At 43.2% G+C, this 19,683-nt stretch overlaps 2 protein-coding genes across 6 annotated transcripts in view; one reads left to right on the top strand and one right to left on the bottom strand.

Annotated features, from left to right (window-relative positions):
- LOC111868519 (zinc finger and BTB domain-containing protein 24) overlaps window positions 1-19,683 on the bottom strand; it is a 140,262-nt gene that overhangs the window by 87,827 nt on the left and 32,752 nt on the right. The gene's annotated exons all lie outside the window — the stretch shown is intronic.
- LOC111868520 (delta and Notch-like epidermal growth factor-related receptor) overlaps window positions 1-19,683 on the top strand; it is a 96,497-nt gene that overhangs the window by 50,294 nt on the left and 26,520 nt on the right. For all 3 annotated transcript variants that reach the window (XM_023859229.1, XM_023859225.2, XM_023859226.2), the window contains 2 exons: window positions 6,624-6,742; window positions 10,806-10,959. In XM_023859229.1, coding sequence (XP_023714997.1) covers window positions 6,624-6,742; window positions 10,806-10,959 — 273 coding nt within the window. The remainder of the gene's footprint in view (window positions 1-6,623; window positions 6,743-10,805; window positions 10,960-19,683) is intronic.

Here is a 19,683-nt window from a genome sequence, read left to right on the forward strand (position 1 = left end):
GAGAACGACATCTTGCAAAACAGAATATAAAATAGAGGCAATTTCAGCGGTCTACGGTTTCTGTTCGCAATGTTTCTCAATATGCAACACAAGAACAACGAATGCAACTCCGCAGAGACTGTACAGCTTTGGAACAATGGTGGCTGCTGCTGAAACTTGAACAGAGAGAATTCCATCCATTATGAGTTTTGTCTCTCCATAAGCTTACTTGAAACACATTATTCGCTAGTAACTCAGTTAAATTGTAGTTAAAATACAGCAGTTCTCTTCTGCGTGGAAAATCGATTTGTATCTGAAATAACAAACTTTTGCCAGAAACAAACTGAATAGAGGCCAATTAGTTATTCACAGCCACAAAGACGACAAAGACTGACTATTATTGCGAATTATTACTCACGCCGGTCACTGGCAAAGCCCGGAATGAATTGCGTTAGCTATTCATTTCATTCAGTTCCTCCAGATTCTGACAGTACATTCTCCGTTGGTCAACCCCGTTGACTTTCCAGAGCTGCCGTCTCAGTGGGAAAGTAGGCCTGTGTCTGCAATAAGCATCGAAATCAATTAGAAGAGCTCACTCACTCAAGGAGATGAGCACTTCTAGAGAAAGTCGCCAGTTGTGCAGCTACTCAAGAACATCCCAGCACTTTATGGAATCCGAAGGTTTATTACCGTGCTCACAAGAGCCCTCCATTGGTTCCTATCCTGAGCCAGCTCAATGCAATTCATAACATCCCACCCTATATATCTCCATTTTAATGTTTTCCGCCCTCTTACACGCACGTCTTGGTTTTACCAGTGGTCTCTTACCTTCTGGCTTTCCCACCGATTTCCTATACGCATTTTTCGTTTCCCCCATTCGTGCTACATGACCTGCCCACCTCATCCTCCTTGACTTGATCATTCTAATTATACTTGGAGAAGAGTACAAGTTATGAAGCTCCTCATTATGCAGTTTTCTCCAACCTCCTGTCACTTCGTCTCTCTTCGGTCCAAATATTCTCCTCAACACCCTGTTCTCAAACACCCTCAGTCTATGATCCTCCCTTAATATCAGAGACCAAGCTTCACACCCATACAGAACCACAGGCAAAATTATAGTTTTGTATATTCTAATTTTTATGTTTTTGGCCAGGAGACGAGAAGACAAAAGGTTCTGGACTGAATGGTAGCAAGCATTACCCGGATTCAATGTCCTCTTAATTTCCTCCTAATCAAATTTTGATTTGTTATTGTTTTTCCCAAATATCTGAACTGTGCCACATTTTCAAAACTTCTGTTTCCTGTATTCATGTCATGATTTTGCCCTGCATTTTGGTGACGAGACAGCAACATATACTTAGTTTTCTCTTAGACCAACCTCTTTACTTGCGCCAATTAAAGTTTGCATGTTCAATTAGGAGAACACGTTTGCAAAATGCATACAGAGAACACTCCTGTTCTGAGCACACGTTGTTGCACTGAAGAACAGCAAACATTTATATCATATATTCCTCTCCAATTCCGCCAAAAACCTCGAGAATCTGTCGTTTGTTCAAAACAATCTGTCGTTCACTCCATGTCTCATACAAACAACAAACCGCATTCTACGAATTATGTCGCAACTTGATGTCACTAACGATGTGCAACGTACGAAATATGGGATTGAGGGAGGAGAAATTTTAAAATTTTTACGACGAAACATGTTTCGAAGCTTACATATGAACACTGATGCGAGCACCTACTCACGCTGGTATGCTCGCGGATTTCTCCTTGTCTTTTACCCTGAAGATGGAGGCAATAGGTTCATCCGAAACGGTGGTTAACACACTATCTACACGGCGCCACATCACAGAAGACTGCTTTCTTCATAGTCACCGCCGTGAAAACTTCAAATCTTACATACCGAGGCACTTTCATTTGAAGCCAGCACCTCTACTAGCACAAATAGAGCAGGAAGGTGTTTATTTTCATGTTTCTCCAGAACATGGGAAACTCTTGGAATGTGAGAATTAGGAAGTGAACCTAATCCTTCCAGCCGCACTATGCCCCTGGGGTCGATTCGGCCTCTAACAGAAATGAGTACCAGGAAACTTCCTGGGGGTGAAGGGCGGCCGGCGCGTAGGGCTGAGAACCTCACCGACATCTGTGAGCCGATTGTCTAGAAAATGTGGAAGCCTCGACGTCTCACAAACCTATGGACCTCCGTGGCCGGTTACAGGGATAGCGCTACATTTTACACAGAGGAACAGGAGGCTGCACAAATATTCCGTCTGAATGGCTTTGAAACAAGGCTGAAACCTGACAAACTCAGCGGAGTTCCGTCAGTAACTCGGCCATAGCCAAGCCAGGTTCTGAGGCAATACCTCCGTGTGAAGCTGCGTGATACACGCGTGGAGCAGGCTACAACTTTCCACGCTTCATTTCTTATGCAGTCATTTAACAAAGGAGTGTAACGACGATTTTTAATTACATTCTTTAATTTATGTCTGAAGGAAGTTGACTGAAATGTTTGAAAATATAAATTCTTAATGCGTTTCCTTCCTGAAATTAGTGCGTTACCAGGCTCGGCCTGCGAGTCACTGTTCGTTTTGTATTCGGAAGGTAAAATATCAGAAGAGAACAGACTAGCTTGAGGTGTTTCGTGGTTTATCTCAGTTTCTCCAAGAAAATGTTGGAATAACAACCTAAAGTACACCACAATCTCTTTCCTCCACGTAGGTAAAATTCTCAAACGGCCACTCGTAACCATCCAGTCAGTCCTCATTCTGCTGTACATAGTTTTAAATGTCGGTATACCGCTGTTGAAACCAAATAAATTGAAAAGAATAACATGAAATATAAGTCTAACGGGCTTAAACATAATCCGTTTCACAGAAAGAATTCTGCTTCTCCTCCAGAATTGTGTATGCATTTCTTATCTTCCAGTCAATGCTGCATCAGGTCTAGAAAACCGAGATTAACGGCCGTGTGGATCCGTTGCACTGACCACGTGACACCCTCTACCCGCAAAAGTTGGCACTAACTTCGCCAATAGGCGGCGGTCGCTCGGTCGGTATAGTTCGCTTGCGGACTACAGGCCACGGAGTCAATGCTACATGTCGCGAACAAGAAGAGGAACTGTCATTGTGTTCTCAATACGGGACACTATCGCATGCATATTCCGAAACAATTTGGAAATGTAACAATCCATCTGTCTGAATGTGTCAACTCGAGGACGCCTACACGGATTTTTATGAAATCTGACATTATACAGATTCTCACAAACAGTTGTGGCGCAATTTTTACTAGCATGAAAATCTATACCACAGCTGAGTATTTTCATAATGGAATATTACGCAAAGAGCAGGCGCGGAAATTATCTGTAACTTGGGGCCGCGTTATTCGTGTCTCTCTTTAAACAAGGTCTAATAAATAGACACGTTGATTCGTATGAACACTACCACCCAGACTGTGTCAAAGAACCGCGACTGTTTTCCTGGGAAAATCATTACTCCTTTTTATGCTAATCGAGATGTTCGGTCTTTTCCTGTGCCTGTTTCTACGTATCTTAATTTCGGTATTGTTTCCTTAGCGTTTTCTCGTGTACTTTCAGAGCGTGATGGCAGCGCCAGAAGAGCTTGTTCAAATTGCGCACTGACGCAGTCAAAATTAATTGCATGTAGCGACCGAACAAGCACTCAGTCACAGCCCTGTCTCGGATGTACCATACTCCAGCTTTTCAGTCGGAATAATTGCTTTATGTGATTTGTTCTCATTCCCTATGATGACGGATTCTTTCTCTCGTTTTTGCAATCACAGCGGCTCCTTCTTGCAGAATAATTAGCTCCATTAAAATGTTCAGGGTACTGAATTTCGTCAGTGTTTCGTAAAAGTAGATTTTCAAGAGAAAGATTGATGAAGTCCAATGCAGAAAACTGATTCATACGAGAGATGACAAAAAAATTGGTCGTTACCTACTAATCGATATGGAATGTGGTTAAGGAAATGGAACGATAATTATCGGAGTTTCTCGAACAGAGGCGATACTGTGAGCAGGAACTCGTTGAAAGACGCCATCATACACAATAGTGGCTGCGAAATTAATCGTGATATTGTTCATGTTGACGTCTTGTTTCTTTTCATTTTGAATGACATTTTATTCACTGCGTAGTTCTGTATGGCTAAGCATCCACTGGAAGGAAAACTGCCTTGAACACAATTCGTTGCACACCGTGTATAGCCTTGACGTTTCGGTGCTGTGATCGTGTAAAACTCTGAAAGCACACCTTGTAGGCAGATAATTTTCTTTGGGGGGTGGGGAATTAACCAGTTTTTAAGAGTAGGCTGGACGACTGCATGAGCTTCCTTTCAATTTCCTTGAAAATTTTATTTCAATTACATTTTAGTGATACGTACACAAAATTCCTCCTCCAGGACTATCGCCTTACACTGGAGAGGAGGTTTGCGCACCCCAGTGACTAGGAGGGCTATGCTGGAGGGAGCGTAAGCTCCTGGTAGAGCCACCCATGCCAGACAGGTCAAAGGGTATCTAATTTCAATCATATCGAAACAAAGATAATATTAATGCATTTCTTAGCCACAGATTCTCTAAGAATTGCAGGTGCACCTTCAATATTTGGGTCCTAGAATAAAAACAAGTAAGGAAATTTGACATATATTAACAAAACAACAGGGAGAAAGGGGAAATGCGATTAGTTGTTTTTCCCAAACTGCATAATTTTTCGCGAGGCTGAGGTATAAGCTGTCTGTTAGAAAAAGCAGATGGTATGACCTGCCCACTCAACAAAAGCTGCATAACAAAGCATGTCTTCCGTTGCGGCACTGGGGGTAGTGTCCTGTCCAGTGTTTGCATAAAGCTCTCTGATATAAAGATGATAATAATAATAATGTGCTCACCTGAAATAATTTTATACCTCTAGCTCGCTGCTTCCATGCTAACTATATTCGCTACGTCAACAGCGCACTGCATATACCCAGACAAGAGGAAGACGCCATGAGTAAAACGAAACAGACTCTAAATTTCATTTAGCCATTTCTGCTATTAAATATTGTTAGTTCCAAATATATTTAGCTAAATGTTGGAATTCTACAAAAGTCCCCCGCCGCAACCAATATCATTGCCTTATGCAACGAGAACTGAACAGGGTTCTGACATTTCACAGTTAATTTAATTACCTGCAAAACACAATCTGTCATTTGCGATTCTGCCACCGACTTTTTTTGAAGAACCAAGCTACAAATGAAGCAGTCAACCCAGCGGCCAGCTAACTAATTGCATCGTAGTCTTCCTAGAACGGCTAAGAGCTATTCCGCTTGCCATGAAATTTCCTGTTATGAAAACGGAGGTTTCAACACCGTGTACACAAACACACATCAGAACAAAAGTAAAAAGAAACTGTAAAATAAACTGCTGTCTTTTGAAATGGAGATTGAAAAGGACATTCCCATGTCTAGAACAGAAGTGAACAGGTTGTATCCTGATCTAGTTCACTTCAGTTCGCAACGTATTTCTGTAAGGCCAATTTTATATTATCCTCCCACAAACGACCGACCCTTCAAACCCATCTGTTCCCTCGAGGTTGCATTTCAATCCGTACTACACGCTTGCAACATCGTATTGTTTGATTCTAATAGCCCAAACAATAAGTTGGGCAAGAGTTGAAACTGTATATTTTTTCCAGTACTTTATTATTATAATTTATAGGATCATATTCCCCTCAGAACTTTCTTACAGAACACTCCCCATCTCTATTATTTTCTAAGAGCGGGAAACCCAAGTTTTTCTCGCATACAAAATACGTTAAATTGTGGTTTTATATATGTTAATGTTTTCAAGCTTAACATTGGATAGGAAGATAAAACATTCTTAACTAAACTGTAGCATACTTCTGGGGAATATATTCTTTTCTTGAAAAGATATGAAATTTACGATGATTTTAATGAAAAAGTGATTACTTAATCTTGCAGCTTTCTCTGTGTGTCACTGCTGTCACTCCTGACACGTTTGTGACAATAACGAATGCTCGTCTAGCAGCCAGGTCACGTGGAAATGCGCTCGTCCTGAAAGTACTAACGGCGTATTTTTCTTTCCCTCGCTGTGACGTAGGAGCGAAGCCCTGTTTCTGGCCTGTAGTTGAGCGCTGGGTCTACCCGCCGTAGCGGTATAGTCTACAAAAAGTATATGCTTATCAAAGCAAACCATTGGAGGTTTCGGATTTTATATTCTCACAGTAGTGGCTATACAACTTGCTGGGTTAGATAGCAGTCCACAGGTGTTTTGGAGCAACTTATAACATCCATCTTCAGGGTTGAAAAGTAAACAAAGAAATAAACTAGCAGTAAACAGGTTATGGGGTCAATACGTTCTTCCGAAACGTCGGTGGACTTATATCAAACTATACGGCGTTGCAACCTACACGTCTGTACTCTTTGTTAGAGTATGTATTCAAAGCAGGCAAGAGAATCTCCTTTTTTCTACTCCTCCAGCACCACGTATCGTCTCGCAGAGACATGTAGAAAGAATTATTATTATTATTATTATTATTATTCCTCCTGTTTCAGCAATCTGATAGCATAGCGAAGCTGATTCTGTTAAGACTTGGCAGAGATGTCCAGTATCTTGCAATACTGAGCTTCTGTTGCAGTGGTTTCGGCCCGGTGGGGGACGGAATGTGTGCGCCTGCGCGTCGTGGTCAAGTCAGACAACTGTGGAGAGGGGCAGGACTGTTCTGGCAAGGGAGTCTGCTTCTCCAACATCTCAATGGTGAGTGTCACAGTCTCACGATTTACGGGGTTTTGTACGTCATTTGTAAGACGGGGGTTGGATTAGATGATTGGATTTAGTGACACTTTATTCACGCACAAATCGGGACTACAGGCAATACAGCGCTATCGTTATTCCACACACATTCCAGTTCACAGTGACTCACGCACTAGGATTTTTCGTCACTAGCCATATCCTGGCAACGGATCTACCACAGTCTCACTCTCACTTCAAATCACTAGTTCCCTCCTTGCCATTATTCTGCAACTGCCAACTCAATTCAGTTCCTCTGCTCCCAAGTTCATATCCCGGCAGGCTTGCACACCGAAACTCAACTCTTCACTCCTCGACTACGGTACTCGGTACTCTACTCGGTCTGCTTCTTCTGTGTCCATTTATAACCCCTCGGCGTGGATACCACAGAAAACACAGCTTGTATTGTTGACGAGGCGTGTTCACATGCCGTTGCGTAGCAACAGACGTCCTCCTGTTGCATGTGTACTCTTCGCGGAAATGCGTTTATCGAGTCATTGCCTAGAAACGTCACAATATTGAAACCTGCCGGCCCAATATAACACTAATTTAGATGAAGCTCTCATTTCCAAAAAAAAATCTTAATGGCGGCTAGTCGTGCAGAAACTAATACAGACAGAATGCTATATGACAGAATAAATATTCAATTACATACATTTTATTTATCTCCACAGGCCTAAACTGCAGACTCTGAATTGTTCGCTAGTTCTGCTGCAATGTGTTTACACTCACAATAAATGAAAATCCCATGGATCTGAGTCTTTTTTGGGAAGCCGTCAGTTGCACAGCTACTCAAGAATTTCCAAATGTTTCATGGAACCCGAACGTCCATTACCGCTTTCACAAGAGCACTCCAATGCTCCCTATCTCGAGTCACTTCAATCCAGTTTACACCATTCCATCCTATCTGTCTAAGATTCATCTTAATATTATCCTTCCACCTACATGAAGATCTTCCTAGTGGTACCCTTCCTTCTGGCTTTCCCGTCAAAATTCAATTCGCACTCCGCGCCCGCCCTATGGCGCTACATCACATGTTGAATGTCCCCCGTCACCCCGGCATGGCGCATCAAAGGTTCCAGGTGGGGGAAACGGACTCCAGATATGCAGCATAGCTGCGAATGAACTGAATAAGCATTCGCGGACAGCCGACAATAGGTAGTACTCCAGCTTGGGGGTTGGAGCGTTGGATAGCAACTCCTCATCGCAAAAAATAATTTTGTTACTAAATGTGACACAGGGCCACTTTTGTGGGGCCCTCGTCGTAATTTTCTCATCTCTGTCTTGGAGAAATTAAATGCAGTGAGTGGCTGACAGGCCATCAAACGTTCTAAACTTGCAGTTTCTTAAGATGTAGTTCCTCTACATTTTTTGTTTTTTAAAGAAAATTGTCCACGAATTAAACAGACTTTCCATTGAATAAAATGTCTCGAACATTTCCAGGCATTTCACAACGACTTCTTTCTGACTGCGTGAGTTACTTACAACAAACAGCCATACAAATTTAACATGTCGAATTCAATCTATTCAAGCGAGCGGCACCAATGCTGTTGTTTCAACATATGTTGCTCTCCTAGCGAACGCCATCTTAGGACTGTTCACACGCTCCTGTGGTTCGCACTGCTTGGGACAGGGAGCCTGGAAGCGTCACGATGCTGGTCCTCAGTGACTGGTCAGACACACACAGGGTCTTGAAAAAGGTCTATTCTTCAGACTTCATTAATATGTAAAAAATATTTACACCGACTGGTTAAATATTATATCGTTGACTTATAGGGATTAGGAAATATCTACATTTATCCAGATACTGGCTATCCTGACTGGGGATTTCCTTCTTTCCGGATAACTGCCGAGATAATACAGTACTATTCGTGACGACATCCGAGTTCATCATTCGCGTCATTGTATCATTCTGCGCCGCCCAATACAGTGCAAGTTACAGGAAAAGTAACTCCACGTTAAACAAGCCATGAGACATTCAACGAATACTTATTTATTCATGAGATTTGACACAAAATACATTTTGCAGATAGACTGGGATTGATCTGTCAATGGACTGAATGGCAGCAAGACGGACTGACAACCGGAAGGAGCAGGGAGTTTTACCTCCGCCGCCGTGTTTAGGGCAGCGCTACTGTGCACCCAGCATCCTTTCACAAGCGTAAAGCACGAGGGGTGAAGAGTTGACCATTTGCCGGCTTCTAATGCTGATGCAGAAAATGCATAGAGATTTGCTTCCACGCCTTCGTGGCAGGAACACATTTATCTTGGGGTTTAGAAGCGAATGTAACTGAGGCATTCAAACACGAGACACCCCATGATCCCCGCAAAGGGGAAGAACGCATACCTCCCGTTGACAGTGAGGCAGCACTAATGCAGTCTGCGAGGCCGAGTTCATTCTGAACTGAAATTGGTAACTTAGAACTAGCAGGAAGATACTTTTACTGTATATGTTACCTTACGGGCGTGTAAGTATTGTACTGTCACGTGTATTTGTGACTATAGACGGGGGTTTGATTGGATTAGTGGATTTATTATCACTTTATACAATCAACTCGTACTAATAAGCAATACAGCGCTATCGCTGATTTACACAATTTACAGTTCACCGTTACATACGAAGTTTTCACTAGTCGTATCCTGGTAACGGAATTAAAACAGCCTCACTGTGACTGAATTTTCTAATCACACACTAAGTCTGCACAAGCTGACTTACTTCCTCTTCTAATACTAATTTCCCGTGGCTACCTCCTACTGAAAACTGACTCAATTCTCATTCTTGTACCCTCTGTTGTACTCCTTGTACTCCGCTGAATGCCCGTTCTCTCGACTCTGGTTCGTTCACAACAGTTCTCTTGCAGCTTCTGAACTCCCAATTCCAGTTCTCTAATCCCCTAGCTACAAACAGACTCTCGTTATGTAGCCTCGGGTCGGACCCTTGGAAAACACGGTCTTCTCTTGTAGTAATAATAACAATAATAATAATATCCAGCTTAGGAATTCTGCTCACTTCTATAGCCGAGGAACGGACACGCATTACAGGAAACACATGTAACGTGACCACCACCCACCGCTGCGTGACGTCACCGCGGACACGGAAAATACAGCCTCCTCTATTGTTGCGTGCGCATATTTCGGGCGTGGCCTAGATATGACGTCCTTTTATTGTCGCGTGTTGGAACATGTTTACGGAACTGTGGCCTGGCTATGGTTATTCAAGTTAAAATATGAATTCATATTGTGTTTGCATGAATTTTTATGCTAGCAATATACTTTAATGTTAATGTAGTTCACACATAGCTTAGAACTTACCGTTAAAATTTTACATTAAAAAGATAAAAATTAAAATTAGAATTAAAATTAAAATAGCGATTAAGGTACTTATACCTTAAAAGTCTTATTTAAGACTTTGAGACCGCTGCATATCCGTATGTGTGTTGTCTGGTTGATTCACTCTCGTAGTGATTGCTGTGATGTGGGGTAACTGTGTACCGGGTTCTTTCTTCAGAATCTGGGTAGTGTTGGTCTCTTACCTTCTTATTATGGTGTGAAGGCTACACCCTTTATTCTGGGTATCACGCTCAGGTTTTTGTACCTGGAGGTGGATGTTGCCTATATATACAGTTGCCAGTGGTGGTGGTATTATTATGTTGTAGTGTGTCTGTCTGAACTCTATGCTCCTAGGCAAGCTACATATCCAGCCCATCACATCGTCATCGACTTCGCTGCCCTAATTAGATAAAGAGGGCATTCTCTTTCGTCTAATTTAGAATTTCAGCATAAAATTATCTTCCTTCTCTTATAATTTTTTGACTTTCGAAGCAGCAGTCTCGACTTTGTAATTGCAAATCCTGATCTGAACCTGAAAATCACTTGACAATGCGAGCTGATGTATGAGCGGCGTCACGGTCCTGTCTGAACACTTTCAGTCCTCACGGGTCTGCGCCACTTGACGTTACCCGTGTGCGGGGGAGGTTCCTACTTATGTCCACACTTCACCAGGATTTCGATGCAATTTGATTGTGCGCAGGATGGGTACGAGTGCCAGTGTTGCCCCGGCTACGTGGGCCCGCACTGCGAGGAGCGCGATGGCTGCTACCCAGGTCCGTGCCGTAACTCTGGCATCTGCGTGGACATCTCGCAGGGCCGCGAGGGCAGCACTTTCCAGTGTCTCTGTCCTTACGGTAAGTTCCGTGTGCCACTTACTTACTTGCTTACTTACTCATGGAGCTGAGCCCTTCTGGAGGAGCCGTCAATTCTGCAGCCACTCAAGAACTTCCTAGCTCATTACCGTGTTCACAAGAGTCCTCCACTGGTCCATATCTTGAGCCAGATCAATCCAATCCATGCCATACCATCCTACCTCTCTAAGATCCATTTTAATATTGTCCAACCACCTACGCCTTGGTCTTCCCGGTGGTCTGTTTATTTCTGCCTTTCCCACCAATATCCTATACGCATTCCTCGTCTCCCCCATTCGCACTACATTCCCTGCCCACCTCATCCTCCTTCACTTGATCATTCTAATTATACTTGGAGAAGAGTACAAGTTATGAAGCTCCTCATTATGCAGTTTTCTCCGACCTCCTGTCACTTCATCTCTCTTCGGTCCAAATATTCTCCTCAACACCCTGTTCTCAAACACCCTCAGTCTATGTTCCTCCCTTAATGTCAGAGACCAAGTTTCACACCCATACAGAACCACAGGCAAAATTATAGGTTTGTATATTCTAATTTTTATGTTTTTTGGACAGCAGACGAGAAGACAGAAGATTCTGGACTGAATGCTCGTGTGACATTACAATTTTATTAATGTTTCTGGCTTTAGAAAGGAATTCACTTTTCTCAATATGTCGATGCGTATGAAGGATAAAATATGCTTAATGAGTTTCATAATTTGCATTCATTGCCTAATACTGCTAAGGCGCTTAAATCATGGCACGCACAGGGGAAATGAGAAATGAATATAAACCTTAGAAGAAGATGAATCTAGGAAGACCTAGATATAGATGCAGATGGGATATATTAAAATTTATCTTAAGAAATGGCATGAGGTGGCGACTTTAATATAATTAGTTCAGGGAAGAATGTGGTAATGGAATTTTGTGAACATAATGTCACGTATTTGGGGTGTGACTATAGACGATGTTTGAATTGGGTATTGATTTATTGCCCACTTATGCACACAATTCGGAACTACAAGCAAGTATAGCACCACCGCTAGTTCCCACAATTCACTATCACTAGCACATGCTAAGTCTTCTCAGTCTTCATTAGTCGTACCCATGTAACGGATTTTAACATAGTAAATATAAGAGTTTCACTGTAACTTGAGCATAGATAGAGTCATCTCTTCACGGCCTGACTTTCAGCTCTCAACTGAACTACAGCAGCATCTCTGCTCAACCTCCCTTGCAGAGTTAACCTGAACTGGTTTCCCGTTCTCTTCTAACTTCTCGGCGCGGACCGCGTAGACAACACCCCGTTTCCCCTTGCATATGTAACCGTTGCAACGGGAACGTGTTTATCGAGACGTTGCCCATGAACGGGTCTGATATTACCGTCCATCTCACGTTTGTGTTATAGCTGTATTGTTGTAAATGCATATTTATCGCGCCGTTGTATGGCAACGGCCGCCGTTGGCTTCGACGTCCCTGCCCAGCAACGGGTCTATACGTCACAATATTAGCGATATTTCAGTGTCCATGTAAGCAGGGAATGGCCTGTCCCAATTACATGAGCATAAACTTATAGCTATCTCCTGCGCGGCGTAATTACGTGCAATGAGTTAACAGTAGCTTCCTTATCTTTCAGAGGATAAGTCATTTGTGACAGACCCTGCGAAGGTTTAGCTATGGTGGAAGCAGTAGGCCAACTGATTGTCTGAAGGTAGAATAAGCAGGCCTGTCACACGGAAGGCATGTTCGTAAAAAAGACGACGCATCAAATAAAGCACCTTAAAATAGGTCACGAGTGTTTATATCCCAATTAGGCATTCGCATACATACTCCCCTTGGAGCCTAGGAGCATAGACTTAGAAGTAGAGGCCTAACCTGTACAGTTGAGGAAGGGTCGTTATATAAACCAAGGCATTAGCGTTATTGTCCCCTCTTAGCGTGGTTTTGCACTCTTCCCTATGCATGTATGCTAAATGCCTATGGACTGAATGACTGGGGTTCGAACTGTATGAAATCGTGCCACGCGGATTCCATTGCTTCATATCACGATTTTTGCAATGGAAATTCGCAATATTATTCTCAGGCGTGGTGAAAAGTGTGCCTATGCCTGTCTTAACCTTCCCGGATGGAACACAAGTCCGGTTATTCCGAAAAGAGGCCTCACAGTCTTCATTCTGTTTAGAAGCCTCAAGTTCACAGCCAGAGCTACTTCCTGTAATGAACAGCGAACACTGGTCACTGCTCTTCGAGCCTCGCTTCTGTTGGCCACAGCACACACTTGCCGTTCTGTTCGGGTTCTTGCCTCTTTGCTGAAGCAACACAAAAGCAGCTTCATGAGAGACAGATTTCGCAAGCTGGTTAACCTGAACGGGCGTCTTCAGTCTCTATCTGGACAGTACGTTGCAGCCTGTCACCACGGCCGCTTTCCAAATCCCTATTTAATTTATTTTCATCCCATTGTTCGCTACACAACCGTGAGATTTTCTATCTGTGAATTTACTTGTCGTTTAACGACGCTGTTCCAAGCTCACAATATATAGCATCGAATTTCAGGAAGATTAATAAGACGTGAACCTGAAAAACTGCGGAAGGAACCGGTCGTCATCTGTGGCTGAAACTTGTCTCGAGGGACAGAGGAGGGTCTCCGGACCGAGCAGGCGTTGTGACCGCTGTGTGCAGTCAAATAATCCAAGAAGCACTAATATGCCACGTTCATTTCTGTATATGCAACGTCATATAATTAATAAACTCCACGACAATTCTTTAGCACTTGGCCGTTATTCAGCTAGTCAATAAATTAGCTGCTTCGGTAATTCCCCAAGGAACAATGCTTCGTTCTCAAAACACATGTTTCTAACATTCATTTTAATATTATCACCTAACTTCACCTATATCTCCGAACCAGTCTCTTCCCTTGACACGCTGAAATGAAAGTTGTACATCTATATGCAAATACACACCCTAAATACAGTCATCCGCACAGTGTTGAGTGAAAAGCTGAAACTGCAATGTAACTTTTCTTACAACGTCCTCTTGTTTGATTTCTCTAAGGTGCACATATCGTCCTGAACACTTGGCTCTCACATATCCTTAATGTGTACCATTTCATTAGGAGAAGCTTCTGAGTGCAGATGAGAGATTCTGAACCGAGTGCTAGCATGCATCTGCCGAGCTGTATCTGCGCTCGAGAAATATAAAGTTTCTCTCGCAAGGTTTATAAGTCCATCCCCGTGAAAATCGGTTCACTGACACAACAGATTGTGGGCGAGACCGACTGACCAGACGCAGCGACTCTCTGGTGCTTGTATGCGTGTGTGTGTTTATTTTCCACCCTGTTGCAATTATGAGGAGGCCGAGCTGTTCATTTGCGAACGTGGACACAATGGTTGCACAATTAATTGAAATTACTGGATTTATTGAGGCATAAAATTGAGTGGACGAGTTCGTGGAATCAGCAATTATATGTAGCCACATCAGAGACAAACAGTAAACTGCTCACTTGATGGCGACCTCTTGCAAGGGGTTTTGAAACAAAATGAATTGTTGTTACCTGTGGACGGAACATCAGAATTCAGTCCGCAGACCAAACGAGAATGAGGAACAAGTTTCGTCTTTGTTGGAAATTAGAAGAGACAAACTATTACAGAATATCACGGAGAAGGCGTGTGTTTCTGAGTTACTCTTTTCGAATTGCCATCAGATTACCATATTCTGAGGTTGTCTCTGGTTTCTCTCAGTCTGTCCAGGCTGACGAGGGAGTAGTGACAACTGGCCACTACTGGATTCATAATAATTTGTGAACAGGACTACTTCATAATCAACTTCTCATTTTCTTCCACGTTACATTAACTTCCCTTCACCGGAGTCGTAATGTATTCTAAGCATGGACTGAAGGTCGGGGTTTCCCATGGTGCGGTCCAGGTTCAAATTTCTACTCGGAAGTCTGGTTTTCCTAAAAGATTTCGAGACAAATGCTCTAAATCACGCCACGCATTTCTAGCGGAGCAACGGCAACTGCTATATCAGCTGTTTGTGTTCTTTAGATTCTTATTTGAGGATCATCTGTCAGTAGCGCCTGATGATAGACAATTTATGAATGTGGAGCAGTTGGTGGAATGAGAATTGTTAGGGAAACTCTAATACCCGCCGGAAATCACACAGGGCCTGACCTGAGATCGAGTTCGGTCCACCATGATGAGAAGCCAGCGACTAACTCCTGAGCCACTGCAAGACTCGAATAGCTGTGCGGGAAGACCAGCGAATACGGCAATTCAGTAATTTTAAAGTCCCACTTGCTGTTTCTTATAGAAGAAGAAAATACAGCATGTAATGGATAATTCCTTACATATCGTAAAAACAGCACAGAACAGTACTGATCTTTCGGTATGAAGGGTGTTTTACGTTTGACATGCTGACGACTTTTCTACTGGATATTGACATTTTGTTGCTGAAGCCATATTTCTGGATGAACACAACCGATTTCAATTCGACCTATAATCATGAAGCCCATTAAAATAATGGGCAGAAATATAAAATATTGTCACGTGTCACAGTGACTAAGTCGTGGGTTTGGAGTGGTGAATCGGTTTATTGGATCTTCACTACTTGTAACTACAAATAACTGTAACACTTTCAAGGTTACTGTAATTACAACACACGTTAAATCTTCACAGGTCTCCTATTCACTTCCCTTACAAGCACTACGCACTAGTCTTCACGGGTGTATAACACGGGGACTATAACAGTCTCACCGGATCACACATAACAGTGTTTAGGAGCTGTTGCCTGGCAACGTGTCGATCACATCCATTACAATATTCATCTTAACGAACAACTTCTGCCTAAAACAATTTTTTTTTTCGTTGGTTATTTAACGATGATTTCTCAGTACCGAGACTATACACCATCGGGCCTAATATAGTGAATTTGTCAAGTAAATATGGGCTACTTGGAGGCCGGATGTTGAGGATGATTTGAGGACGGGATTTCTGCTGCTCAGTCGCTCCCCGTGACGAGACGTCCGCACTAAACTCGACATCGATATGGACGCCTGAGGCGGCCAAGTTGGATAATGAGGGGCGAATCGGGTCAGGGGGGAAAAAGATTAAATACTTTCTCAAAGAATTTAAATGATAATTCCGAGTGACAAACTTCATGAATAAAGTTTATATATATATATATATGCGATTTTACATCGCTTAATTGTCTTCGTGTTCATATATATTCGAAATACAGTCTATAACCGACCTAGAGTGAGGCATCAACTTCAACTCCGTTGCTGAGAAAACGACTCAACAATGAGCGAATAAATCCCCCAGATTACGGTCTTCTGGATTATGTCACCGTGGAGACTTGTAGGCAGAATAATACAGCGAGTAGCTGTCTGATTACACGGGAAAATGGCAAAGCATATTGAATTTCACGAACCAACGGATGATATTAAAGGCAGAGGCGTTTCTTCAGGGATTAACTTGACAGGAGAGACAAGAGGAACTAATGGCACAAGCACTGTGATCTTCTGGGCTATGGGACAACGTTGTTTTGAGACTGGTAAGTCTCAACATGCCGGAGAGGTACGTGCTCCTCATTCTAACCTTGAGAAGGAGGCAGAATGTTCCTCCGAAAGATTCATGTCCACCTGTAAGACTATACGGAAGCACAGGCTAGGATACGACAATCTCAATGCTTAAGGGTATGAGAAATTGAAAGCTTAAATATACCAATTATTTCCGCTCGTCTTTCGTTAAACGTGTCATGGGCTTATCGAACTAACATAGCAGATACAAGTTACATTTCTTAATTAGAATAAAATTTAATGCAATATGAACGAACATTCCGTACTACGAAACGTTTCTGAGGAATCTAATCATTCCAATTTCGATTTTATATAAACTATCGTGTACAGGATAAACGTCAAGTTGTTGCATGTCCTTAACTAATCAAGCATTATGGCGTAGGGGGGGAGTGCATATATAGCTGCACATTTTCTTGACCTCGGCACTAGCTGGAGGTGAGTGATCAGCTTCATGCCCTGGCCGCTTTACCCCCAGGTACCCGTTGGATAGGAGGTTGGGTGGACCCCAGAGCCGGTCTGGACGACGTAGAGACGAGAAAATTCTTGCCACCACTGGGGCTCGAACTCCGACCCCTCGATCGTCCAGCCCGTAGCCAGTCGCTATACCAACTACGCATTCGCGGCTCATGGTGTACAGGATACTGATCTAAATTAGAATCTCCCACCAAATTCAGTAAAGACCCCGGGTTTGTTTGTTGAAACACATGGGCATATAGTGAGTTAGTTCTATGTTGAACGCGCGTTATGCTAGAAATTGGAAAGTTCTCTCAGAATAGACCTAATTAATGAGTTCGAAGATTTTAATATGTGTGACTGACATCAAACTGACTTTCTTGTGACTGAATCAGAAGATTGAACACGACCCCGCGTCCCGTCCTCACAAGCCAATAGCGTCTCCTTCCCGATTGTCTGCGTGACAGCTCCCAGCCGGATGTGAGTCTCCACTCCCCCACCCACCCATCGCAACGCACTAAGTCAGTGTGTGAAGTGTCACATACTCACAGGCTCACTACTTACTTCGTGCTGGGTGCATGGGGGAGTGGAGGAATGCATGTAGGGTTTTGGTGCGGAAGCCAGGCTGCATTTGTCTCGCTACGGATAGGGGGACCAGTGAATATGGTAATGAAGCTTCGAATTCCTTAAAAAGCTGTGAAATTCTTGAGTAGCTGAGCGACTGGTGGCTTCTCAAGGAGGACTCAGCTCCACGGAGTCAATTATATATTTAGTTATTCAGCTACTTTAATTCGGTCTAACAGATGTTGTAACCATAATTTTATTTAAGCCTGTTGGAACCGTAAGAAATAATTATGAGGTTTCTTCTGGCCAGTAGATAGAAGTGGCAGATGTATCCATCTGTATCAATTCCCAGTCTGCCAAACAGAACGAAGGCTGAGCAAGTTCAAATTATTCCACACTTTCAAACAAATTTTATATGTATTTTCTTAATACACATTTTAATATTATACTGCCATCTACCTAGCGAACTTCTCGATCTTCAATTTGACATTTTTCTACAGGATTCGTCCACCCATATTCTGCGTGCATTTACTGTTTCCCCAATACGAACTGCAACTGTAGTTAGTCAGTGTGGGGCATGCGTTCTCACTTCGTGTTGAGTTCCGGTTTACTCTGGTGTAGAGAGTTTATTTTTATTTAGTAGGACAAGCAATGGAACTCCTGCTGACCGCACGCATGCAGACAATTTTCGGTGCACCGAGTAGCAGCCACCGGCCACCTAAAAGTGCTTTAGTTGTGTTGTACAAGTCAGATATCGTTACCCTGCGCCGTGGCTTCGGAAACGACGGCGTAGAAATAAAATTCGGCTCACTATGAACTTCGACACAAGACGGAGGTTAGTTAAGTTCACGTTCCGGCCGCTTTACTCCCAGAAGACTGGGTGGGACCGACAAGATAACCAGTAAACGCCACGAGTCATTGTGCAGGAGCCCGACCACACAATGCACTGTGATGTGAAAGGACCAGAATACTATTTTCCTGAACGGTCTCAATGTTTCCGGACGAATCAATCCTTCTCGCGCGTCTTATCGATCTCAGATTCACCCTCTCGAGTTGCCAAATAGACGTTCCTGCCCCCACTCCAGCCAGCAAGGCCCAGGGGTGTACAGTCTTACAAAGACAAGTGGTTCACGGCGATTTTGCACAGTCAGAGTGTTATTTCTGACCAGTGGTTGTGTAAAGTTGTCATGTGATGGGGAGGTTAGGTCTGCTCGTCAGTATCCCACAAGCTGCCTCACAGTGCCGGAAGTCTGCACTTGTCTACGGGGCCTCAGGAGAATGTCATTTCGGTTCATATAGGCCCAAAAAGACCCCGACTTCGGATTAAGCTAAAATACGGGTTTATTATTATTCAATATCCCAAAACAAAATGTTTTAAAGGGTAAAAATAAACGGCTAAACGAATTTGAATGAATAAGTTATGAAAAGAAAAGTTTATACAGTTCCGTTCATTCGGCACAGAAAAAAGTACTTTCCATTTTGAATCTTAATAATTGACATCTGATTTACAATTAATCACATCCATTACGGGAATAAATACCCCCTGTTTTCTTGAATTACGGTTTAACCCCGTGTTTTCCATTCTCCGAAGACCGACAGAACGTCACTTTGTGATCAGGACACAGAGTTTCAATTGTAACTATGCAACTGAAGCGGCTCTCCCTGAACAAGTCGGTATAGCTGCGGGCTAAAGGCTGGACGCCCGAAGTTTGATTCTCAGCAGGGGGAAGAGACTCTTCTATTCTCCATAACGCGCAGACAGGCGCTGGGGCCCACTAATGCTGTCCCCCGGGGGGGGGGAAGCTGGTCACTCACCTCCATCTAGGGTCGAGGTTAAGAATGGTGAGTCTACTCCTCACACGTCCTCACGGCGCAGTGCTTTAGTTAGGCACAGGGCGACTTCACCTGTCGCCTACCCGATCTGAGTCTGGGGAACTCCGCAGTCACTCCTCATCCGAAGCTTTCAAAGACCAAACAAAACGAACGTAAACACGCCCATGTTTGGTATTGCATTTAAGAATCTTGTTGCATTAATATAACTTCTGCACACACACATTTCCGTTTTAAATACAACTTCCTGTCTAATCGGCCTCCTACCACCACTACATGTTTCGGCCGCGTGCGGCCATCATCAGGAG

The sequence above is a fragment of the Cryptotermes secundus genome, unplaced genomic scaffold, assembly GCF_002891405.2.
Source record: "Cryptotermes secundus unplaced genomic scaffold, Csec_1.0 scaffold206, whole genome shotgun sequence".
Classification (NCBI taxonomy): Eukaryota; Metazoa; Arthropoda; class Insecta; order Blattodea; family Kalotermitidae; genus Cryptotermes; species Cryptotermes secundus.